At 45.3% G+C, this 24,068-nt stretch overlaps 8 protein-coding genes and 2 non-coding genes across 10 annotated transcripts; 6 read left to right on the forward strand and 4 right to left on the reverse strand.

Moving 5' to 3' along the window:
- Positions 1 to 32: 32 nt before the first annotated feature.
- Positions 33 to 1,200, forward strand: AGABI2DRAFT_195337 (hypothetical protein). Its single transcript, XM_006456008.1, has 6 exons — positions 33 to 124; positions 182 to 264; positions 356 to 393; positions 462 to 546; positions 659 to 942; positions 1,004 to 1,200. Exons 1-6 carry the CDS (start codon positions 55 to 57, stop codon positions 1,074 to 1,076), a joined length of 633 nt encoding a protein of 210 aa, XP_006456071.1. The 5' UTR covers positions 33 to 54; the 3' UTR covers positions 1,077 to 1,200.
- A 977-nt stretch (positions 1,201 to 2,177) lies between these two features.
- AGABI2DRAFT_138958 (hypothetical protein) lies at positions 2,178 to 3,453 on the forward strand. The gene is made up of 4 exons (XM_006456009.1): positions 2,178 to 2,465; positions 2,522 to 2,614; positions 2,678 to 2,811; positions 2,881 to 3,453. The coding sequence occupies exons 1-4, from the start codon at positions 2,234 to 2,236 to the stop codon at positions 3,298 to 3,300; spliced, it is 879 nt and encodes a 292-aa protein (XP_006456072.1). The 5' UTR covers positions 2,178 to 2,233; the 3' UTR covers positions 3,301 to 3,453.
- Positions 3,454 to 3,914: 461 nt separating this feature from the next.
- AGABI2DRAFT_146018 (hypothetical protein) lies at positions 3,915 to 5,032 on the reverse strand (the record flags this gene model as incomplete). Its single annotated transcript, XM_006456010.1, has 7 exons — positions 3,915 to 4,109; positions 4,163 to 4,216; positions 4,255 to 4,322; positions 4,572 to 4,630; positions 4,688 to 4,767; positions 4,814 to 4,867; positions 4,928 to 5,032. 7 exons carry the CDS (start codon positions 5,030 to 5,032, stop codon positions 3,915 to 3,917), a joined length of 615 nt encoding a protein of 204 aa, XP_006456073.1.
- Positions 5,033 to 5,708: 676 nt separating this feature from the next.
- Positions 5,709 to 5,808, forward strand: AGABI2DRAFT_t127. Its single transcript has one exon. It is a non-coding gene; the product is annotated as a tRNA-Val (tRNA).
- Positions 5,809 to 5,887: 79 nt separating this feature from the next.
- Positions 5,888 to 7,312, reverse strand: AGABI2DRAFT_195339 (hypothetical protein). The gene is made up of 5 exons (XM_006456011.1): positions 7,179 to 7,312; positions 7,077 to 7,116; positions 6,315 to 7,026; positions 6,123 to 6,258; positions 5,888 to 6,069 (listed from the first exon to the last, which is right to left on the reverse strand). The coding sequence occupies exons 1-5, from the start codon at positions 7,243 to 7,245 to the stop codon at positions 5,951 to 5,953; spliced, it is 1,074 nt and encodes a 357-aa protein (XP_006456074.1). The 5' UTR covers positions 7,246 to 7,312; the 3' UTR covers positions 5,888 to 5,950.
- Positions 7,313 to 7,779: 467 nt separating this feature from the next.
- Positions 7,780 to 8,284, forward strand: ATP18 (ATP18 subunit J of the mitochondrial F1F0 ATP synthase). The gene is made up of 3 exons (XM_006456012.1): positions 7,780 to 7,876; positions 7,928 to 8,012; positions 8,066 to 8,284. The coding sequence occupies exons 1-3, from the start codon at positions 7,841 to 7,843 to the stop codon at positions 8,131 to 8,133; spliced, it is 189 nt and encodes a 62-aa protein (XP_006456075.1). The 5' UTR covers positions 7,780 to 7,840; the 3' UTR covers positions 8,134 to 8,284.
- Positions 8,285 to 8,457: 173 nt separating this feature from the next.
- On the reverse strand, positions 8,458 to 12,213 carry AGABI2DRAFT_210827 (hypothetical protein; the record flags this gene model as incomplete). The annotated part of the gene is made up of 13 exons (XM_006456013.1): positions 8,458 to 9,128; positions 9,180 to 9,220; positions 9,273 to 9,348; positions 9,405 to 9,711; positions 9,761 to 9,934; positions 9,991 to 10,253; positions 10,305 to 10,365; positions 10,415 to 10,757; positions 10,808 to 11,556; positions 11,577 to 11,724; positions 11,779 to 11,891; positions 11,941 to 12,072; positions 12,120 to 12,213. The coding sequence occupies 13 exons, from the start codon at positions 12,211 to 12,213 to the stop codon at positions 8,501 to 8,503; spliced, it is 3,129 nt and encodes a 1,042-aa protein (XP_006456076.1). The 3' UTR covers positions 8,458 to 8,500.
- A 118-nt stretch (positions 12,214 to 12,331) lies between these two features.
- Positions 12,332 to 14,262, forward strand: AGABI2DRAFT_195342 (sphingolipid C9-methyltransferase; the record flags this gene model as incomplete). Its single annotated transcript, XM_006456014.1, has 8 exons — positions 12,332 to 12,735; positions 12,788 to 12,940; positions 12,992 to 13,278; positions 13,333 to 13,428; positions 13,479 to 13,603; positions 13,658 to 13,730; positions 13,781 to 14,076; positions 14,137 to 14,262. Coding segments are annotated over 8 exons (1,447 nt in total), but the record flags the coding sequence as incomplete, so codon positions are not given.
- Positions 14,263 to 14,456: 194 nt separating this feature from the next.
- On the reverse strand, positions 14,457 to 14,562 carry AGABI2DRAFT_t139. Its single transcript has one exon. It is a non-coding gene; the product is annotated as a tRNA-Leu (tRNA).
- A 161-nt stretch (positions 14,563 to 14,723) lies between these two features.
- Positions 14,724 to 17,043, forward strand: AGABI2DRAFT_210833 (hypothetical protein). Its single transcript, XM_006456015.1, has 5 exons — positions 14,724 to 14,912; positions 14,969 to 16,385; positions 16,446 to 16,638; positions 16,692 to 16,897; positions 16,963 to 17,043. The coding sequence occupies exons 1-5, from the start codon at positions 14,731 to 14,733 to the stop codon at positions 17,026 to 17,028; spliced, it is 2,064 nt and encodes a 687-aa protein (XP_006456078.1). The 5' UTR covers positions 14,724 to 14,730; the 3' UTR covers positions 17,029 to 17,043.
- Positions 17,044 to 24,068: the final 7,025 nt, after the last annotated feature.

A 24,068-nucleotide genomic window follows, 5' to 3' on the forward strand; every position in this document is an offset into this window, starting at 1 on the left:
TCCAAAATAAGCTAAGCGCTGTTTGGTACACTCAACACCGCGCTACCACCTGCCATGGGCGAAATCGTCAATGTCCTCGTCGCCTTTGCGGTTATTGTCTTCCTCTTTCGATGGGCGACCTCAGGTTTCTCGTTTGGCATCATCGTCTATCTCTCTGGCGCTGATAGGACTCTTTATACAGGTAATAACCCGCATGACAACTCAAGGCAGAGGTCGCCCGCTGAACTCTTGGGTTTCAGGCCAAAAAACGTTACGCAGGAAATGGTACGTTTTAATTTCGGGGGATTGTGGATTACTCGGTGTTCCCAAGCACATATGCATCTCTTACTGTGGTCGTTTCTAATGTGTGCTATAGATCACAACTATATCCAACATGTTTCCTGATATCCCCGCGTATGTCCTGCTTGGCCTCCTTGAAATTATTGTTTCCTTACCTGAGCGCTCACGGCGACAATTTCTAGCGATAACATTCGATATGACCTGTTGCGGTCGGGGAGTATTGAGGTTACTACGAACAAAATCCTGGAAAAAGGTTATCTTGACGCGGTACGTCATTTTATTATTCCTGTTTCTTCCTTGTTGAAACTACTCGGGTTTCTGTTACGGTTTTTCTGACAAAATCTTGTTCTTTCTTTTTGCTTTTTTCTTTTACCTCTAGCCGCCCGCTGCGTATTACACCCTTTATCCACGTACCAACAGGGCTCCACAGCCTCACGCCCACCCTCATGACCGGCGCTCTGCATCTCACGCCGAGAGGAAAGCAGCCGAGAAAAAAGAAACATTGATTAGTCGGTTTAAACTTGAACAGCGAATAGGAAGTGAGAAGGGGGAAATTGTGAATGAGGAAGATGTGGGAGGGAAAGCTGTTTGGGAGGATACGGCGGAGAAAAGGGAAGCAAGTTTGAAGGAGAGGAAGGCTAAGATGATTTTGGCTGCGAGAGAGTGAGTGATAATTATTATTTTCCATTTTTACTGATTGAAGGCTTATGCGTGAATTTGCTAGGCGTTTTTTGGCCCAGCAAGAAAAGTCGCGTTTGGCTTCCGGTTCGGGTTCCAGCTCTGGTATTCAGTCATAATTTTTTTTTTATAATCTATACAACAGCAGGATACCAGATCGTATTATCGGCATTTTTAGATTCAATCCACATTATTGACCTTCCTCTAATTCTATCAGAAGCTATTGCTTGATGATTTGAGCGTATACCCTTTGACGACGAACTTGATGACGCCATAAATGTCGCGCTACGACATTCGAATCCACTTGGTCCCATGCCAGATAGTCTTTCTGATATCTTTGGCACCCATGTAAAAATTCTCGACCCTACCACGCTGTCAGTGGTGACCCAATGTAAACTGACAATTTAATAGAATGTTATCATAGATCTCACGTTTCGTTACTACTCACCATTTGCTCGGACAGCCTTAAAGTCACATATGAGAAAGCCATCCCCAAATCGGAGTGGACTCAGTGGAGTAGATGGGCAGTGCAAATGTTTTTGAGATTAAATCCACCGAATTATTCGAACTTTGCGAAATAAGCGCAAGGGAAAACCTGCTTCCGCGTTTCACGCCATCTTCAAGTTTAAACTTTACATACCGCCTTCGAAGAGTTCCTTTCAATCATATGGGATCGGAGATCTATTACTGAAAAGCCGTTGTGTTCTGGAGCTTCAGATAAAACGATGTGAGTCACCATAGAAAATCCAAGGCCTCGAGTAAATCTCCATTGTCTCCAAGTCCGGTACCTGAACCGTTAATTAGGAGAGTATTATTTCCCGAGTTACACAGGCGACAATCGCTCAACTACTATCACCGTGATGCCGTATTCACATTAGGCGACGTTTAAGGACAACGCGGACGTTAATCGTCAACGGACGACAGATCAATTTCTTTTCAGGACATGTTACGCGCGTAGCGGAGTAATAGGACCAATCAGCCAACATGCATTTCTAAATCAGTTTGGCCCAGTTTTTGCTCTTGATTTGTCTCGAAAAGACATGCCACATAGAATTTGAGTTTTGGACATCAGGCCGCGTCCATGATGACTCGAGCAAGATGATAGCAAGATCCACCCGTCAATCATGTGACATATGTTACGGTCTAATCTTGATCCGGTCGGGTTCGGTGACTTTAAGCCCCACCGATGGAAACATTATAAATACACCTTCACTCTGCCTCGATAATGACCAACAACATCTTTTCCTCCTCTACTCACTCTTCTTCTCTAACTGGAATGGCTCCTCCTGCTACTACTCGCGTCGCTCTCCTCATCTGTGGCAGCCTCACAGGGCCCGTCCGTGATACCAATGGAGACTACTATGACGTATATAACCGTTACTGGAAAAATACCGTACCACCCACCGCGAACAGACGGCTCGTGGTAGACGGCTACAATGTTAAAGAAATGAAATACCCCGATGAAGAAAGAATATCTGGGTACGATATGATGATGATTACTGGATCAGGTCGGTTTATTATCACCATGATACTCGACAAGCACTAACAGCGATTCCTCACCTAGCGGCTGATGCTCACGATAACGCGGAGTGGATTACACGCCTCATCGAATTTGTCCAACATCTTACCCGCGATTACCCCAAAGTCAAGTTGTTTGGTAAGTTGATAATTATATCGTTTCCACGTCGTCTCCGACTCATCCGGCTACTTTTTTGCATAGGCGTTTGTTTCGGCCACCAAATCATCGCTCGGGCCATTGGTGGAATATGCGCGCGTAATAATGCATGGGAAGTTGGGCCCACCACAGTTAAACTTACCGACATTGGCAGAGCGGTTTTCGACGTTGATGAACTGGTAAGATCTGAGATATCTTATTCTCCTATTTACCGGAAGGACTAACGACGTGGGAAAACAATTGTTTAGGACATTCAAGAAATGCATCGCGACCATGTGCCACTTGATTCTATCTCAGAATCTCTATCCTCTGGCGAGGTTCACCTCCTGGGTTCCACGGACCTCTCCGGGTGCCAAGGTCTCGTAAAGTTCAGTTCGTCTGCTACAAGGCCCGAAGAAGAGGGTTCTCTCCATCCAAAAGACATCCAAATAATAACCCTTCAAGGGCATCCAGAATTTACTGAGCCCATCCTCACAGGGATCGTTCGCCAACGGTCAGCCAGCGGCGCCGTGCCTCCCGACATTGTTGCCGACTACTTCGGCGGCAAAGGTGACACAGGCGACGGGGCACCGTTAGATTTTAATGACACGGGTAAAAGATGGAAGAAGACTAATGGCGTCGATGTCGTCGGAAGAGTGATCTGGCGGATGCTCGGCGTGGAATGTTAACCGAAAGTGATCGGTCCGCACATCATGCAGGTTACCCTATAGTATCTAAGGGCGGCACTCGAGGTGGCGTCCGTTTTATATTATAATATATCCAATGGATTGTTTTTTTACAAGTCAAATGTTGTCAATTTGAGCACTCATACCCTCTGCCCTCTACCCTAAGCAAAGTGATAGTGCGCCTCGAATCATCAACAACCTCCAACAACCTCCAACAACCGCCCCACAGTACTTCCGCGCTAACGGAGGCACGCTCAAAAGTCAAAGTAAATTTGGATAATTGTCGCCTAATTGACGACATGTTCCTCCAGGACTTGTAGTCTTATCTCTGTGTTTCAAAGTTCACCGACTATCAAAAGGCAGCACGCACACTCATCATGGCGGTGATATTTCATATCCTGTTACTTACCTTGAGCGCTCAAGATTGATTGTACCTCAATATGAATGTCAAACAACCTTTTCATTGTTTCACATCGCTCTTAGAAGGTACTACATAATGATGATCGATGCATAGATAAGGACAGCCCGTCAGTTGGTATCTAAAGACTCGAAGGCTAAAGGATCTCACACTTATACCGGGCTTCAATCTTCAACCTTCGGTATTTAACGATGACTTCTCACTGCGATTTGGATCTAAAGTTCCAATTATAGCCCAACCTCCTCCAGTTGCCACGCATCTTCGTTTCAGAGTAAACGGCAGTCATTGAGGGACAGGATGACGTAGCGGAGAAGGAGCTTGTGGGTAAGAAACTACCCTCTCCTAGATTTTCCCCTGACCCTTTACGCCAGAATGCCCATGCTTGAGTGATATCCTAGGTCAATAATTAGTTGAGAATATAAGTGATACGATCACTGCTTTAGTTACCTTCTGAGTCCCGAACACGCAGAAAATAATAATAGTCGCTATGAACAGAGCAGTCTGAGCAGAAATGAAAGTTATTCCGATAATTTACTTACGAAAGGACAGACAGTAAGAGCTGATAACGTTGTCGGTATTATTTGTGGCGTAGGACCAAATATATAACCTGACGAGGGGTGTAAAGCGTTAGCAAAAAATAGAGAGCAGTGGCGAAATTTGTATTTACCCCACACATAACGACCCAGCAATTGAAATAGCCGCGGCCCGAATGTAGACTGACAGGAAACGGTGATAGACAATCTCGTTTTTCCCTCGAATATTCAGGGAATGTCTATGTAAAAGAACTCCAGTTTTGACTATATCACCCACCCGGTTCCTTAGCTCAGCATGTTCTCCGTGAAGTTACCCTACTTACCGAGGATGAAGGTCCACATGAGCATGCCTATGCTCATGGCAGTGCCACCAGCGTACAACCTATCCAGCCCGTAGGTTTAATGATAGTGACTCGCAAGGGTAAGTTTAGATTCTTACCCGGTGTGTCTCTTCGGAGTACAGTATAGTTTGTGATAATTAAGAATTGCAGGCGGTCTATTTGGGTCCAGTACCACCACCTGAAGTTTCTCAGTAAGCGCGGAGAATCGATTTGATGACGCTCACCAAGAGATTTAAAACAATGAAGCCTGAGAAGAAAACGAGTGGTGTTATCAATAGCTACACGACAAGATGCATAAGCGACGTCCATGTATATTACATATTAGGCAGCAGCTGTACCAAAAAAGAAACTCGTTTTGAGGCAGGTGGCGGACTATAATCTTGGTATTCTTTAGTTGCGATGATGTCTTTGAGGTCGAGGTAGAACTTGGTATCATTAGTCATTCTGTTGCGGGTTCAGCAATGCTACCCACCGCAATTATGAAGCAGCCAAATCCCATTACTATCCTATAGTTGAATCATGGTTAGGGATCATTGTATCGTAGATCAAAGGAGAATTACCATCCGGGGATAGAGTAGAGAAGTACTGCCTGGAAGACGCACAACTTTTCCGGCGGTCCTTTATCCGTTTGGTAGCCCATGCCGAGAAGGAAAACGATGTTGTATATGAAGAGAGGTATCAGGAAACCGTACCACGTTGGTTGACGTCGGACTCGTGAGGAACAGACTGCTGTGCACAGCACCAGCAACCCGAATACGAAAGAAAATATAACAATCGAATCGAAGCCAATGACGGTAGCGGAAGTCATTTCGGAGAATGGTAAAAGATGGAGGTAACGAAGGGAAGCAGAAACATGCAAGGCCCATTGAGTGAAACTTTAAGTAAAAGACACTGTAGTGCCTTCACATTGATGTCTTCATAGGACTTGCCCATAGTTCACATGATGGGGTTTGATGCCACCATACGGTAGCGCTTCTAAACACGGTACATCATCGTTCATGATATTGGTTGTGACGTTCCTAGTTGATTGCAAGATGATCATGGAGTTGATGTGTTCGGGAATTTCGTTTGAGGAGCAGCGTGCTGAGGTCTGAGAAGCTACGCCCACGTTGTGGTGAAGGGTCGATGGCGTAGTTGGTTATCGCATCTGTCTAACACCTTCTCCGGCTTTCAGCTGGTTGGTCACAGAAGGTCCTCAGTTCGATCCTGGGTCGACTCACTTTTTGTCGCCAGAAATAAGTCACATCCAGACTGCCGTGCACCCAGACACAGGCTTCTAGCCACAATCGACAGGTCTTGCGGGTCCCAGAATCATGGTCATTTTTTTCTTAAGATTACAATCACCCAGTCGGCATTATTGGTTACAGAGTACGATAACCGACACGGGAGCACGCGAGCCAAAACTTGGTACCGCCTTCTTCGCACCATCCAAGAGGCCCTAAATCGCATTCTGCACAAGCGAGTAATTTCTTCCTCGAACCTGATCAAAGATTAGAAGGGTTATCGGTGGTTGAGAATACCCAGCGTACTCACCTAATCCGTCGACGGCCTTCGAAATGCCAATATTCTCGAACACCGTGGCTGAGGGCTCAATAAGCCACCAATTTTCGGTTTGTCCCGCTGGGATAGGCACAAGCAGAGGATTTAGTGGCACTTCGGGTGGTTGCAACTGAAAAGTATCATCATTGTATCAACACTTCCGGCGGTGACACTAACAGCACCTACCACTTCGCCCGCCCTCTGCAGCCATCGAGCCACTTCCTTCTTGAGAATTACACTTCCACAACCTGGTCGTGGACACAACAGGTCAAATTTGTTCAGAGATTCTCCGGAAGCAGTGACCACCACTACATCGTCCAATCCATTCGCAAACGAGGACAACGGCTTTCCCGATGGCCTATTACTGGATGATGAACTGCGCAACAGCGCGTCCAAAAGACCATCCGGAGTTGGTTGACTTTGTGGTACTGATGGTACATTTGTCTGAGGAGCTATTAAGCTGGTCGGTGAAACGGCAGTGTTCGTAGAGTTGTTGAGGTCAAAGCACAACTGAAACCAAGGCAGTGTCCCATGTACGACTTGACTCGTCCCCTGGTTGTAGAAACCAGACTTCTCATAGAACGGTATCACATCGTCGTGAGCAATCAGAACGATCCTCTCATAAGGCACCGATCCAGCTTCGCCACGCGCCCGAAGACGAGTGATATACTCGTTCAACAGCTGAGACGCAATTCCTTTCCGCCTTAATTGTTTCTCGACGCAGATGGCGTGAAGACAGACGGTAGGTGCACCATCTACGTGCGAGAACATGGAGTCGTGAGTGAGAATTTCGGATGAAGAAAGCGTTGAGCAGATGTATCCAATAAGCTTGCGACGGCCATCTGCTTGAGGGATGAAGGCACCAAGGAAAAGCTCGGGGGCGCGTTGCTGGCGAAATCTGCATCGGGTTGTTGGCTGATATTGTCACAAAGCAATCAAGATACGTACTGGAAGGCCTCTAAAGTGGCGGCTTCGTCAGGTGGATAACCTGACACACATATGCGAATGAGCGGGTTGATCAATATGAAAATAAAAGTATTTTGGGCGAACCTGCCAGCTCGATGACTATAGCGTCATTGAGTTCATCAGGACTGACCAGGTCGTATACGAGATCCATGTGTGAAGTAGCGTCGGACTTGGATGTTCGAACGATTATCGGCACACAGAGACAATGTCAAGATAGAAAGAACCCCTGTTGTGCTCTTGGAATCTATGCGAGCTTTTATATGCAGACGAAACCAAACATTCAAGTCATACAAACATATTTGAGTGAGTCATATAAACAGGATCTCGATGAATGGCCGCTATAGCAATACCTCCATCCTTCCCTCCACCATTTCGCCATGGTCCATATGTCGCCAATCCCTATTAATTGCAATATTGTTCTCTCACTCCATTAAATTCTTCCATCAAATTTTTTGTAATAGAATTAGGCGTTATCGACGATCGTGTCCGCAAAGTTTTGAATAGAGATGGCTAGGGGCGTAGGGGCGTGCGGGGGAGGGCATCAGCTGCCCGGTGTCCCCGAGACGAACCTGCTATTATTTTCCGAAGTCACGAAGAAATAGAAATAAAATAAGCGTGCGAATTTCCTACACCATCATGGAGGGAGAAAGGAAAGAGATTCCCACGCAAGCGGAGACGCGGTCGTGCCCGAACTCTGCCTTGCTTTTCTTTTCTTTTCCACTCAACCCAACTAGAATTCGCAAACCATGGCCTTCCTTGGACTCCGCAAATGGCCCGTTCCTGTGCGTGCTGCCGCTGCAGCCAGCCGATGTTCTTCTCACCGTTCTTTATAGGTCTTTAAGCCCATGTGGCCTTTCATGATTGCTGGCAGTTTGACCCTCTATCTTATTGCAAAGGCCCAAGCAAGCAATATTCGCTGTGCGTCACTTGCGTCTGTTTCAGTATAACATGCTGACGACTTGATTTCTTAGCGGCCGAATACCGCAATGACCCTCGTAACCCTTACGCCGCGCAACTTGCAAAGGAGTCCATTCATTAGTGCATTAGACGCAGTGTTACTTGATTGTGGTCGTGAATGGAGAAGGCAGATATCTACTTGCAAAAACCCTCACTTGTCCCTTGGCTACGCCATATATCCTCTTCAAATTTGACAGACTGAACGTGAATTCCAATGTTTCCAGTACCCGATGTCAAAAACCAGCAACCAGCTACTCAAAAGTGCATTAAAGGACTATTTATCAAGTAACTAAGTCTAAAAGTGTGATGCATAAGGGATGGTTGCTTGAACTCGGGATTAACAAAACTAAATTAAATGCAAGATTTGCGAGTGTAAGCAAGCAATTAGGACTTAGAATGCAGAGGGTATAAGCATATGACTACGTAAAAAAGGTGATCTTCAGCTCAGCCTACCGCCCTGGAAAAGCACCCGGTATCGACTGTTTTCGTCTCTCCGGATGGTGGAAGTAGGTTCCGTATCTCGACGTCCTCGAAGGACTCGATATCCCCGGTCCGGGTGTCGGAGCAGTCGATTCTGCACTCGCCAAGGATGCAATGCTCTGGTCTAAATTTCCATCGTTATTCGTTTCATGCTCATGTGTATGATGGTCTTCGTCACTATCAACCTCATCATCATCATGCAGGTCCAGCCAATCTCCGTCTTCTGGTAGCACAATGACTCCAGAACCGTGATCAAAGCTTAGTCGATGATGAAGGGGTGCAGAATGTTGGACTCGTCGGTTGGTGGGTCGGATATCGCCCCATGGGTTCGCAACTGCAGCTGCGTCTGTAGGTATCTCTTGTGCGTCGCCATTGTCTGTATGCGGAGTTGGGGGCACGGATTCTTGACCTGTTCGATTACGGCCTCGTAATGTGTTATAGCGTTTTCGCAGAGTGAGAACCACAGTTTGTCCATTGTCCCGGGTATGTTGGTTGTTGTTGTCATTGTTCACCAATGTTTGACCTTTCTTCAGAGGAAGCCACGGCTCGGGGAGTACGCCATTGAGAGCCGGGTGACCATAACGTCGTTTACCAGTGCTGTATCATTCAAGATTAGTGGAAGTCATGGCAATCGAGAAGAGTACGCACTTCAGGACGCCGCTATACCAATTCGCCATCGGCGGTTGCGACTACGAAGACTGATGAGTAATGAAGTGTGCCTGAGACGGGCATTGTCCTCACATAGTCAGTGCGCTCATCTTCTGGAGCGACGTAAAGTGTATCATCATTTTGCGCATATCTTCGCCGGTTTAAGTTGCTGAGTAACAGTGAGTCAAGCTGTCGACTTCAAGGAATAAGTACCTGGGTACATACCTCTGAGACCAAGTGACAGGGTGCCCAGCTCTCAGCCTCATCACATCGGCCGTCTCTTCTCCCCTTTGAACTTCAAATATCGAACTCAGGCTGACATGCTTGCTCAGTGGTTTCAACTTCTTGTCAATATACCATGACCACGCGACAGTCCCCATGAGCAAAGGGATCAATAATGATGAGAGGGTCCAGTAGGTCCTCAAACTGAAGATACCAATCATAAATACTAGGAAGATGACGACCCCCCAGATGAGTCGAATGAACGTGATGGGCCATGCTTGGCCCTGCGATTCGTACGGTTTGTAGAATACTATACGAAGTCAATAGATGCTTCACAGTTTGGTGACAAACGTACTCACCGAAAAGAAGTTTGTACTTGTACACAACATATCCAACGCCAAAATATACGGCTCCGAAGATGACTATAAGAGGTTGTTGAACACTATATAGCATCGTGATCACAAACATCAGTATGGCCTGGGGGTACACGACGCCATAATTAATGACTGGGGGAGCATTGAGCTCTGCAAAATCTATGATATGATGATTAATACAAAGTCGCGTGAGATACAAGTAATTAACCACTTACCTCGAGGGGTCCTTGTCAAGAAAAGGCGGAAGAAGAAGCGCGGTATAATTACACCCAGATTTAGCAGCTGAAGAGGCATGATACCAATACCCTGCAGAATTACATAGGATAAAAAGAAGTGACGCGCCGAACCAGCCTGCAACGCCAAAGCCAGCTTTTCCGGGACCTTGGCAGGGGAATTTGCAAGGTCCCGTACGAGTTGCCAGTACGTTGTTGCCAGTAAAAAGATAAATACGACGTTGATTAAGAGGAACAAGAAGTATCTGACGAAATGTCAATATTATCAGTGCCATTCACACGTAAATTGTACTCACTTCTTCAAGAGTGAGTACTCCACCCAACTCCGAGCCCTGTAACCTTGGACATAGGTCAAAGCTACCCAAAGTCAGCTCCATTAACTATCTTTCATCTCATATATGCTTACCTTCAAGCATGAATGGGAGTAAGGCATTCAGCGTAATCATGGCGACTGACGGTAACGAGTTTTGTACAATTGCTCGGACTTGCTCGTTCCTGTCAATGAGTACACCAAGCCAGGGCATAGCCTTCTTTATCTCTTTGTAACTGAGCAGACTAGCCAGCCCGGTAATGGGGATGAACCAAAAGAATAATAATAGAATCATGAGAAGCACTACTATGACGTCCCGAGTACGGATGACTGAAGTCGGAGACGTCATATTCGCCCACACGATGTCGCGAGGCTCAGGGGCAGGGTAGGTTGTGAGTTGGAAGGCGTTAGTGGCATGGGTTACTTGGATAGCGATTTGCTAAAGCAGGCTTGAGCATGACATTCATTGATAATTCGGGTACAACTTACAGCACTTGACATTTTCTCGAACGTAACAAATGCCGACCCAGTGGCCCTAAACTTGCCAGTCCGCCTTTTCTTCTTGACGGCGTCGTCTGCATCCTTGAATTTCTTTTCCAAATACTCCAATGCATCGACTTTCGGCTGAAACCAACCAGGCCGTAGAGTCGGACGAGGTTTGTGCGGAACGACAAACTTGGATGTCCCACCACCCTCGATATCAGCGTCAATGAGGGGCATAGCATTGGTTTCTGGGTCGTATTCTTCGACTGTACTTGGGTTTCCGACGTAGTCAACCCAGGCTTTTTCCAGTTGTAAAAGTGCGTCTGTCCTACGATCCAGCAACGCTTTGAGACTTCCCACCTCACGACAGACGGTGACACTCTCTACGGCCAGGTTCATGTTCTCAAAATATTCGGCAAGGGTTCGCTCGCCTTGAAGGTGTTTGGGAAGGTCGGTGACGAGAACGGTGCGAGCCGGAATAGAATGCACAAGTTCGAGTGAAAAGAGCTGGCGAGAACGAATGAAGCGGCGGTAGTTCTTGTAGAGAAAGTAGAGAGCAAGTATGGTGAAGAGGTAGGTGAAGATAAGGTGGATAGAGAGGTATGAGTCGGCATCGCTGATCAGGTCAAGCCAGTCGCGTCCAGGGAACGTAGAATTGGAACCAGGATTTTGGCTCTCGAGAGTCCCCGGACGTTTGTAAAGAGATGGACGGAGAAAGATTGGCCAGTCGTCTTGATCATCGGGCCAATCTTCGTCTCCATCGTCAGTCGGATACTTGTTTTGCTGATGGGATTGTATGAGATAAGTTTAGCTAACAAGAAGGACAACGAGCTTGCCTTCCAATTGAGTGGCATGAGAATGGTGATGGCGAACAGCGAACATACAGAGAAGAGCTGAAAGGCGGTCTTGAAAAAATTGAGAAGCTGAGTGATGTAAGATTTGTGTCGTCTGAGTTAAATGGGGGGAGTGGGACGTACTACTGCGGCATCTAAGCCTACAATTTGGAGTACAGTAAACTCGGAAGTCCTGATTGTAGGCATTATCCATCCGAAGAAAGCCTGGTGTGCATGCGCCTCGTGTGGAGAAAAGCCTGTGTCAGGGATAAGTACGGAGATGGAGAGAGTTTGGGGCCGACGTACCCTTTAGCTTTGTACGGGGAGCAAAGACAAGTGGCCAGCGCGTGCGGCAGTAGGAAAAGAGAAGAAACGAGGTAATGCCGATGGTGGCAGAGATGGTGAGCTGGGTGGTAAACCATGGCCCTTGAAACTTGCCTGTGGAGACGGTCAGAGAGGATATGAATCGTATGCGAGGAACATACGCAGCGGGGGCGAGCCGGGCGGTAGGTTGCGGTCATCGTCTGCGGCGGCGACGGCGTGGGCGAGGGCGACGACGAGGACGGCCGCGGCAGCCATTGCGAGAAGCAGCGAGGCGAGATCGCGAGAAGTCCTGCGTGATGTTTGGCTAGCGCGTGTGAACCAAACAAAGAGACCTATATAGACCAGCGCAGTCGAGGTGTTCTAGCAAAGCAGCCATGTCGTCCTCTGTCCGTGTCACCGACTATCCTGCGATCAAGAACGCCCCCCTCGTCGGTCTCGCGGAGGGCAATGGCTCCTTCAACAACATCCACCTCGCCGGCCTCGTCCTCACCGTTCCTTACTTGCTCAAGTGGTTCCTTCCCTTATTTAACCGAGGCGGCTTCAAGACCTATCTCTTTCTCCTCGTCCTCTCCGGTGTCCCCACAACCGTCGCATACTGGACAGTTATGAGCCACATCGGTTCTCGCCGCAACGAAAAAGTCGCCCTTCCTGGCAAAGACATTGAAGAGTACATCACCATCAACGACGAAGACCTGAAGCGTACCTACAAGAGAAAAGACAAGATTCCCATGCAAATTTTCCATGACGCGTATTTCGACGGAAAAATTGATTTCAACGGTTAGCAGCGCGTCTACATGTCTTCTCTTCAGGTCACTGATGTGTGCAACAGGCGACGTTTTGGACATCATGGAGCAACGTCATGACTGGGCCAAGTTCAACTTTACTATGGAGTTGTTCAAATACGTCTTCACAGTCCTCATTCCTTGCGTAATTTCCCACTCTCAAACGCAGGACGAAGAACAAGTTCGTGACCACTATGACCGTATGTCCCATGCACTCGCCTGTTCGGTCTCTTCATTGACGTCTATCGCAGGAGGTGATGACTTTTATGGTTGGTTCTTGGGTCCTCGCATGATCTACACGTCGGGTATCATCATCAAGCCTGACGCTGAAGAATCTCTCGAGGAACTCCAGGACAACAAGCTTGCTGTCGTTTGCAGCAAGCTTGATCTCCAACCTGAAGATCGTCTCCTCGACATTGGTTGTGGCTGGGGCACCCTCGTTGCTTATGCCGCCAAGAATTATGAATGTGACGCAACTGGGGTTACGCTTGCTAAAAACCAGGCCAAGTTTGGGACAGACCGTATCGAGAAGAATGGTGTACGTCTTTTGTTGAGTAGACCATGCGTAGATACGCTGACTATGTTCCCTCAGGTTCCCGCTTCTCGCGCCCGGATCCTTTGTTCTGACTACCGCGATATCCCTGCTGGCACTACGTATACGAAAATTGTTAGCTTGGAAATGGCAGAGGTATGTAATATGTCGTTTGGTTATTTTTAGCATCTGACCCTGGTCGTTAGCACGTTGGTGTTCGACGTTACTCTCAATTCTTGAGTCAAGTCTATGACTTGCTCGACGATGATGGTCTCTTCGTCTTCCAAGTTGCTGGTATTCGTCCTTCATGGCAATATGAGGACCTTATTTGGTATGCCATTCATTCGATCCTCCTTTTTACCATAATTGTTAATCACCGTCCAAGGGGTCTGTTCATGAACAAATATGTCTTCCCTGGTGCTGATGCATCTTGTTCTCTTGGTTGGGTCATCAACAAGGTATGCTAGTTGCCCGTGTCCAATTGCTCTTTGGTTGACGTATCGTGTAGCTCGAGGGTGCCGGCTTTGAAGTCAAGAACATTGACGTCCTTGGTGTTCACTATTCTGCCACCATCTATCGCTGGTACCAGAACTGGGTTAGCAACAAGGAGGCTGTCATCCAGGCTTACGGCGAGAGGTGGTATAGGATCTGGGCGTTCTTCCTTGCGTACAGTGTCATCATCAGCCGACAGGGTGGTGCCTCGGTCTTCCAGATTACGCTTCACAAAAACTTGAATGCCTTCCATCGCGTTCAGGGTGTCAAAAGTCATGCTTCCATCCACGTAAAGCTCGACAAGGAGCCTGAGTAAGTCCAATTATGTCAGTCTATGCTGGCCCTCTCTCAACAACCTCTTTTGTTCGACAGACTTATTGAGTAAGAAGGGTCTTTAGGAGAAAAATTATTATATAACGATTTAATCATTTAATACCCTTCTTTGGAATGCTAGTGACAGCGTATATATAGACATCAATATACCCTCGTTTTCATCATGAGCGGGTTTTAGTCACAGAAAGTCGACAGTAAGGCTGCAGAATGGAGGACTCGTTAGCGAGGTTCAAGTTAGAAAGCAGTCGTGGTCTTCGACAAGCCAAGCGAGAAAAGGAAATCATAGGTAGTGTAAGCCGTGGTTTATTATGACAGTCAGATTCAGATGGATATGTGCGAGTGAAAGTGGCAAAAGATTTTGACAAGAGTGGGACTTGAACCCACGCCATCATACGATGATGAGAACCCGCGTTTGCAGGCAAGCTACGCTTGAGTCACACGCCTTAACCGCTCGGCCATCTTGCCGTTGTAAAGTAGGAGAGACGCAGATAGACAGTATGAAGGATCAGGTGACTTTTGTGATCGGCCGAGAAACGATCGGACCAATCGGGGGGAAGGAGGAGTGAGTCAATATAGACTCGAAAATAGTTAGAGCAAGAGCAATTCGTCCTCTCCCCTCTCAGTCTCTCGTCCATGGCTCTTGCTGCTGCCCGCTTTCGTGTGCCAGCATCCCCAAAAGGCCCAGCTACTGCGTTTGTTCGTAGTCGCTCGACGGCCATCAACGGCTCCATCGTTGACGCTAAAACAAGAGTACGGGAGCATGCTCGCCATATAAGTCGCACAACGCCTGCGAATGCCACGACAGCTCCTCCCATGTCGGTCTTCCATATGTTCTCTGGTTTTTTGCATTGGTCTTACTCTTTTCCTGCAGCCGGCCCAAGCCCACACCACCCGCACACCCACCCACACTTGCACCGAATAATGTCAATCTACCACCCACACACATCAATGGCCCAGGACCCGCACCTAACCTGCCCCTGGACCACACTTTCGTTGGTCTCTCTGGCGGACAAATTTTTCATGAAATGATGCTTCGCCATGGAGTGAAGCATGTCTTTGGATACCCAGGAGGCGCCATCTTACCCGTGTTCGACGCCATTTACAATTCTCCCTACTTTGATTTTGTTCTTCCTCGCCATGAACAGGGCGCAGGTCATATGGCAGAAGGTTATGCCCGTGTGTCCGGAAAACCAGGTGTCGTTCTCGTCACATCTGGTCCAGGGGCTACCAACGTCGTTACTCCGATGCAGGATGCTATGAGCGACGGCATTCCTCTCGTTGTATTCTGTGGCCAAGTGGCAACTTCTGCCATTGGTTCAGATGCTTTCCAAGAAGCTGATATTGTCGGCATTTCGCGAAGTTGTACAAAATGGAATGTCATGGTTAAGGATATCTCCGAACTACCGAGACGTATCAATGAAGCTTTCAAGATTGCAACTTCAGGTCGTCCTGGCCCCGTCCTTGTCGATCTTCCAAAAGATGTCACCGCAGGCACCCTCCGCCAGCCCCTGCCCTACAAGGCAACCACTCCCGGCATCCCTTCGAATCCCCTTCATTTATCCGACTACCCGGCAGATGTTCAGTCTATCAAGCAGGCAGCCGACTTGATTAACCAAGCACAGAGACCTGTCATTTACGCTGGCAATGGCATGCTCGCCTCACCTCAAGGCCCAGCCATTCTAAAAAAACTGGTAGAAAAAGGAAACATTCCCGTAACGACAACTTTACAAGGCCTTGGTGCCTTTGATGAAGAAGATCCCCGGTCGTTGCATATGCTTGGTATGCACGGTAGTGCATACGCCAACCTTGCGATGCAGCAAGCTGATGTCATTATTGCTCTCGGTGGTCGTTTCGATGATCGTGTAACTGGCAGAGTAGACCAATTCGCGCCCGCAGCTCGCATTGCCGCCGCTCAAGGGCGTGGTGGTATCATCCATTTCGAAATCCTACCTAAAAACATCAACAAGGTCGTCGATGCTTCTATCCCGATCTTAGGAGATGTAACAACAAACCTCGCTGCTCTGGTTCCTATGATCGAATTCTCACCTCGCGAACCTTGGTTCGCTGATATCCAAAAATGGAAGAGGGATTATCCGTTTGTGTACGAAAAGAGTGCCAAGGGGGAGGCGATGAAGCCTCAGGAGGTGATTGAGGAGATGGACCGACAATGTTCGTCGAAGAAGGAAGATGTCATTGTGTCAACCGGTGTCGGCCAACACCAGATGTGGGCGGCGCAACACTATCGATGGAGACATCCCCGATCACTTGTCTCTTCCGGTGGTTTAGGTGTATGTTTCCTCTCTCACTTGTCGACGTGTTCATTGACTCAGTTTTGTTTACCATCACAGACTATGGGCTTTGGTCTGCCGGCAGCCATCGGTGCCAAGGTTGCTGCTCCTAATAAGACTGTTATCGACGTCGATGGCGACGCTTCGTTTAGTATGACTGCTATGGAGCTCGCTACCGCTTCTCAATACGGTATCGGTGTCAAAGTTCTCATCCTGAACAACGAATTCCAGGGTATGGTTGTCCAATGGCAAGGTACGACAATGTTTTCCTTCAAGATCATACATGACTAAATATCCCTCGTATAGATCTATTCTACGCAAACCGTTATTCGCATACAGCAATGACGAATCCTGATTTTGTCAAACTAGCGAATGCTATGGGTGTTCATGCGATTCGGTGCAGTACGTTTGAAGAATTACCTGCGAAGATGAAGGAGTTTTTGGAGTATGATAATAATAAACCGGTGGTGATGGAATGTATTGTTGCGAAGCAGGAACATGTGTTCCCAATGGTAAGTCTTAACCCTCCTTATCGCTTCAGCACTTCGATTGATTGATGTTTCTTTTTGTGACGTAGGTGGCGGCTGGAAAGGCTCTACACGAATACATGCTACATCCTATGTTACAAAACAAGCAAAAATGAGGGATTGGATAGGCGAAATGGTTTTGCTTATTCAAATTACTTTATATATTCTCGAGTGGCGGTCAAAAAAGGAGCTGTTTTCTTTGTTTTCTTAGATTAGGGAGTGATATGCACGATCTTAAAAGAATGTCTTGATTATATACCCGTCTTATTATCCACTCTTATGAGTTGTGAGTTCTGTTTATCATTATCCTGGTCTAGGTGTACACACCTACACCATTAATTAAACATCAATATTTGATCAACACTGGATCCTAATACTGCCTAATTAAAATATACTAGCTGGGAGCTACTTGAACCTGAACCACCACCATCAGGAAAATGTACTGTATCATTACAACCTTATGTTCATGTCAACTGTCAACAGGCCCATTTTTGAACTAAAATTACTGTACACAGCCGACCGTAGGTTCACATAAGCCGTAATATTGGATGTGAACTGAACTTATATAGACAACCGTAAGGCATGATATCAGCCCATGGACTTGTCCAAAAACATAAGAAACATGTTTAAAAATGGAAAAAAAACATATCCAAATATGGAAAAGTCAAAATTTTGAATGATACGACTTTTAGTGCTCCTCCCACAACTCTTTCCCACCAAACATTACCCATGGTTTCATTCTGTGACATGGTCGTTTCCCATCCTGACCCAAACTGGTATCATTCTCGGTAATGATTGCTTCCCTTACAGCTTCTTCTGACTCTGCTAATGACATCCTCTCAAGTCCACCCTCCTGGCATTCAGTAAAACACCAAATAGTGTTTTCTTTTGATCCTTTACCAACCAATGACCTCAACACATCTATTGGTACATCACTATCATCCTCCGGAGAAGAAGAGAATGTGTTAATCATCGGATTCCATTTCGGTTTGAGAGTGATCAACGAGGCCACTCAAGAGGTGTGAGAGAGATTCCATTTCCTCACTTGACATTGCTCGAAGGCCTGCATATTGATTGAGCATCTATCCAGATCGCATGGAATGAATCCACACCTTTAAAATAAGCTCTTTATCATCGATATCTTGAATTGCATTCATGATCCACTGTATGGAACGATCCTGCAATGTTGGTAGTGTTGTATCAATACAAATGTTTTCCGTGCTGCTCTGAATTTGCTGTGAAACTTCGTGAACAATATTTTGATGTGCTGAGCGACATAGACTGAGCTTCAGAACCCGCTGGATACTGACATCTAGAGGCTGCCATAGTCCAGTGCAGCCACCTGGTATGAATATAATAATGATGTTCAGGTGGTGAGTTCTCATCCAGTGGAGGAACTCTCTGAGTGATGAATTGACCACATCAGCAAAAAGTCGCACAACTTATGCAAACTTATGAAAAAGTTGCCTTATGCTTGCCTTATAAAGACCAACTTAAGGCACATAAGTCTCCAAAATAGCATAAGTTCATAATTTTTCATAAGCCAGACAAGAAGTTTACACATAAGTCACACATTAGTTCATAAGTTTATCATAAATTCATAAGTTGGATAACAAGTTATACAAAAATAGCATTAAGCACAGGACATTTCATAAGTTAGACCAAAAATTAAACTTCAAGTCAGACAAAGTTTCATAAGTTTATTGACAAGTCAAACAGGATCTCATAAGTGAATAAGTCATAGCATTATAAGAACATTATGCTGTATGTCTTGTTTTACTGTTCATAAAATTCCGGAAAAATCACGACAAATCTTAGAATATTAAAAAAACATAAGTCTATATGTATGTTTTTGTCAGAAAACATACCCGTTATGGAGATATCAAGATTCCATCATGGGGTGGGGTGTTATATCCGGAACACGCTAACTCCACCACCTTCCATTCTCGGTATCAATCCCGGTACATTCCGGATATCCCTTTCCGACTCAATCCGTTTGCATCAATCCCGGCAATACCAATTCCGACTTACCGGTCATGTTGACCGATGGAATGCCGCAATACCTTCAGTATTGCGGTTGCACTCCCACGGTTGCTTTACGACCAACGCAACGTGGGTTGTTATTTCCATCGCAAGGCATACCCGCTTCAAGACCTCCTTTCCGTTGCACCGTCAGAATCCCTTAAGGTAAGGACTCCTTTCCGTTATTTCAATCCGAACTATTGCGCAATCCTTGCGCTATCATCTTTCATGTTTCCGAATCCGTATTCTATTCAGTCTTCATGTATTTAAGCCATAGATATTCTGTACAGTACTTCAGTCTGAAAATCAACTTAGATTGTTCTTCACTATCTCTCGCTTGATCTCTCTCACTCTCAAACGATTCCGCATTCCGCGGGTCGCTCGTCTGTCTCTAAATCGGCTATCGACTTAGTTGGAAGGCATAGCGCACTGTTTCCGTGTCGCTAAGGCCAAAGCCGTTTGTTCGCTAAGTACTTTCCGGCTTAGTGTTACCTTTCCAGTCATAGTCTTAACATGGGGGGTCATTGTCAACTGCAGGTAGACTCGTCGTAGAGCCTGCTCTACTAACCGAAATATTCTGGAACAATCACGACAAATCTTAGAATATTAAAAAAACATAAGTCTATATGTATGCTTTAGTCGGAAAACATACCAGTTATGGAGATACAGAAAAACATAACAAGAATGCCATGTTTTCTACTGGTTACTGTGCCAATTTTGATGATTGAAGAGTGTAAGTATATGTTTCCAAGGTCCAGGAATTTGAATCTGATTTTAGATTTATTATCCGATCAATATTAGAGGAGCTACAGTGACGGACAAAACCGTTGCAATGTTTTTAACACCTTCAAAGATACTATTATAGCATGTGACAAACTGACCGTGACATCACGTAATTAACATTGTTCGAAAGCCATGCTTCTTGGCTTTAATTCAATAGTAATACCATTATGTAATTCTAAATATTTGTCGAAATACCGGCAATTTACTAACAAAGATGCATTGCAACAGTTTTGTCCCTCTCATTCACCAAGTATAAAGTCACCTGACTCCATTGACTGACTTGAAAAATCAGCACGGCCACATTCAACAAAGATGAAAAGTCAGCACAGCCACACTTTGAGTATATATACAGAGCATCTTTGGCATGATTCTTTACAATGAAGCCCCTCACTCCAAGTCAGCTCTCTCATATCCTTTATTTGCTTGATTCAGGAGCATCAGCTCATGAAATTTCTACTTCTACCAGCATACATCATTCCACTATATCCAGAATTAGATCCAAGCACCGTCCCAACCTTGCTATATCCTCAGGTGGTCGTCCTAGACTGCTTACATCTTCTGATACCCGCTACGCTGTTCGCTTAATCACCTCTCAAAAGGCTGACAACGCTTCTCAAGTCAAGAGACTACTTGCCAACAGCTTTCCCCACTCAATTTCTACAAAGACCATACGTAGAACTCTTTCCCGCGCTGGTATGAAGGCTGTAGTAAAGGTTAAACGTCCTTTGCTCAAGGCCAAACACCGCAAGGATCGCTTGGACTGGGCTTTAGCTCGTCAAAACTGGACTATAGAAGACTGGAAAAGGATAGTATGGTCTGATGAAACAAAGATTAATCGTTTGGGGTCAGATGGAAGAAAATGGGTGTGGAAAAGGGATGGAGAAGGCTTGAGTGATAGACTGGTGTCTGGGACTTTGAAGTTTGGAGGAGGTTCTTTGATGATGTGGGGTTGTATGTTTTGGGAGGGATGTGGCTATGCATGCCAAATTGAAGGTAAAATGGATGCTGATCTATATGTTAGCATTTTGGAGGACAATCTGGAGGATAGTGTGGAGTATTATGGGAAAGAAAGGGAGGATTTCATATTTCAGCAGGACAATGACCCCAAGCACAAGTCTAAAAAGGCCCAGAACTGGTTCAAAGAGAACAACATTGATTTGCTGCCATGGCCAGCACAGTCTCCAGACCTCAATCCAATTGAACATCTCTGGGACCACCTCAAAATCAAGCTTGAAGAGTATGAAGAAGCACCTAGGGGAATTGGAGAACTTTGGACAAGAGTGGATAAGGAGTGGAATGATATAAAGCCTGAGGTGTGTCAGAATTTGATAGAGAGTATGCCTAGAAGGGTAGAAGCTGTAATCAAGGCAAAGGGAGGCTATACTAAGTACTGAACATAGAGATTTGTACTTGGTGAATGAGAGGGACAAAACTGTTGCAATGCATCTTTGTTAGTAAATTGCCAGTATTTCGACGTATATTTGAAATTACATAATGGTATTACTATTGAATTAAAGCCAAGAAGCATGGCTTTCGAACGATGTTAATTACGTGATGTCACGGTCAGTTTGTCACATGCTATAATAGTATCTTTGAAGGTGTTATAAACATTGCAACGGTTTTGTCCGTCACTGTATAGCGCAGATTTGTGTTTATCATATGTTAAATGTGCCATATCTCATTAAAATCTTATTCAACGAAATTTCTAACTAAATATTCGAACTCCCCGACCTCGAAACTATAGGAATACACTTTTAGATCATAAAAATCCATGCAGAAATGGGCCAAAAATATCTCCTACCTATGATTTGAGGAACTTTGCTTCGAAAATCCCAAGTCCAGACATCATGTGATGTCATGTGACATGTTGAACTTGTGTTTTGAGCATGACCGTTGATCTCTCCTCTCAACCACCACCATTCCTGCCCTCCCTGCCCTCCTCACTCTCTCCTTTCCTCCTCACTCTCCCTCTGATCTGATTCATGGTAAGTATTCCTTGCTCAGCTCTTTTGTTCTTGTTGTGCTCATGTTTTTACCTATTTAGGACACTTTTTTACCTATTTAAGACACTTTTTTAGGGTTATTTTGGGAGAAGTTCTGGGAGGAGATGGGAAGAGGATATGTGGATAAGATTTGGGGGGGATTTGGGGGGATTCCTGGCCTTTGGTGAGTGCTGTATTGGCTTTTCATCTTTTCTTACTCATTTGTTACTCTTAGAATCACATTTCCTCATTATTATCCCCCCACTTTCCATTCCTATCCCCTGGCTGTTATCGCATCCCTTTTGTCCGCTTTTTTCAGGGTTTATTTCCTTTTTAGGAAGTCTGTATTATACATGATGTATTGTATTTACTATATGAATATAATTCTTTGTTCCTTATGCATTATGATGTTCCTTATGATTGACCTTATACTCTCTTATTATTTCTTACTGTCTTAAGTATCTACTTACAGTGACAGACAAAACCGTTGCAATGTTTATAACACCTTCAAAGATACTATTATAGCATGTGACAAACTGACCGTGACATCACGTAATTGACATCGTTTGAAAGCCATGCGTCTTGGCTTTAATTCGATAGTAATATCATTATGTAATTCTAAATATTCGTCGAAATACTGGCAATTTACTAACAAAGATGCATTGCAACAGTTTTGTCCCTCTCATTCACCAAGTATAAAGTCACCTGACTCTGTTGACTGACTTGAAAAATCAGCACAGCCACATTCAACAAAGATGAAAAGTCAGCACAGCCACACTTTGAGTATATATACAGAGCATCTTTGGCATGATTCTTTACAATGAAGCCCCTCACTCCAAGTCAGCTCTCTCATATCCTTTATTTGCTTGATTCAGGAGCATCAGCTCATGAAATTTCTACTTCTACCAGCATACATCATTCCACTATATCCAGAATTAGATCCAAGCACCGTCCCAACCTTGCTACATCCTCAGGTGGTCGTCCTAGACTGCTTACATCTTCTGATACCCGCTACGCTGTTCGCTTAATCACCTCTCAAAAAGCTGACAACGCTTCTCAAGTCAAGAGACTACTTGCCAACAGCTTGCCCCACTCAATTTCTACAAAGACCATACGTAGAACTCTTTCCCGCGCTGGTATGAAGGCTGTAGTAAAGGTTAAACGTCCTTTGCTCAAGCCCAAACACCGCAAGGATCGCTTGGACTGGGCTTTAGCTCGTCAAAACTGGACAATAGAAGACTGGAAAAGGGTAGTATGGTCTGATGAAACAAAGATTAATCGTTTGGGGTCAGATGGAAGAAAATGGGTGTGGAAAAAGGATGGAGAAGGCTTGAGTGATAGACTGGTGTCTGGGACTTTGAAGTTTGGAGGAGGTTCTTTGATGATGTGGGGTTGTATGTTTTGGGAGGGATGTGGCTATGCATGCCAAATTGAAGGTAAAATGGATGCTGATCTATATGTTAGCATTTTGGAGGACAATCTGGAGGATAGTGTGGAGTATTATGGGAAAGAAAGGGAGGATTTCATATTTCAGCAGGACAATGACCCCAAGCACAAGTCTAAAAAGGCCCAGAACTGGTTCAAAGAGAACAACATTGATTTATTGCCATGGCCAGCACAGTCTCCAGACCTCAATCCAATTGAACATCTCTGGGACCACCTCAAAATCAAGCTTGAAGAGTATGAAGAAGCACCTAGGGGAATTGGAGAACTTTGGACAAGAGTGGATAAGGAGTGGAATGATATAAAGCCTGAGGTGTGTCAGAATTTGATAGAGAGTATGCCTAGAAGGGTAGAAGCTGTAATCAAGGCAAAGGGAGGCTATACTAAGTACTAAACATAGAGATTTGTACTTGGTGAATGAGAGGGACAAAACTGTTGCAATGCATCTTTGTTAGTAAATTGCCAGTATTTCGACGAATATTTGGAATTACATAATGGTATTACTATCGAATTAAAGCCACGAAGCATAGCTTTCAAACGATGTCAATTACGTAATGTCACGGTTAGTTCGTCACATGCTATAATAGTATCTTTGAAGGTGTTATAAACATTGCAACGGTTTTGTCTGTCACTGTATGCAACTTGAGATAAATCCTCATAACTTATGGTAATCTTCAATCTTATGACTACATTGTGACTTATGTACCTTATGATTTTGCATAAGTATTTTGCGTAAGACATAATCTCAGACAGTGACATGCCTTATGCAAAAATGACTTACAGTATATGGACTTGTGACTTTCATAAGTTTGTATAAGTCAAACTTAAGTTGCTTTACCTTTTCCTGATGTGAAGGCTGTCGACAAACATATCAAGAGGAACTACATGGTTTGGGTTAATGGTATGCAGGGGAAATACGAAGATAA

This window comes from Agaricus bisporus (assembly GCF_000300575.1).
Source record: "Agaricus bisporus var. bisporus H97 unplaced genomic scaffold AGABI2scaffold_12, whole genome shotgun sequence".
In the NCBI taxonomy this organism is placed as follows: Eukaryota; Fungi; Basidiomycota; class Agaricomycetes; order Agaricales; family Agaricaceae; genus Agaricus; species Agaricus bisporus.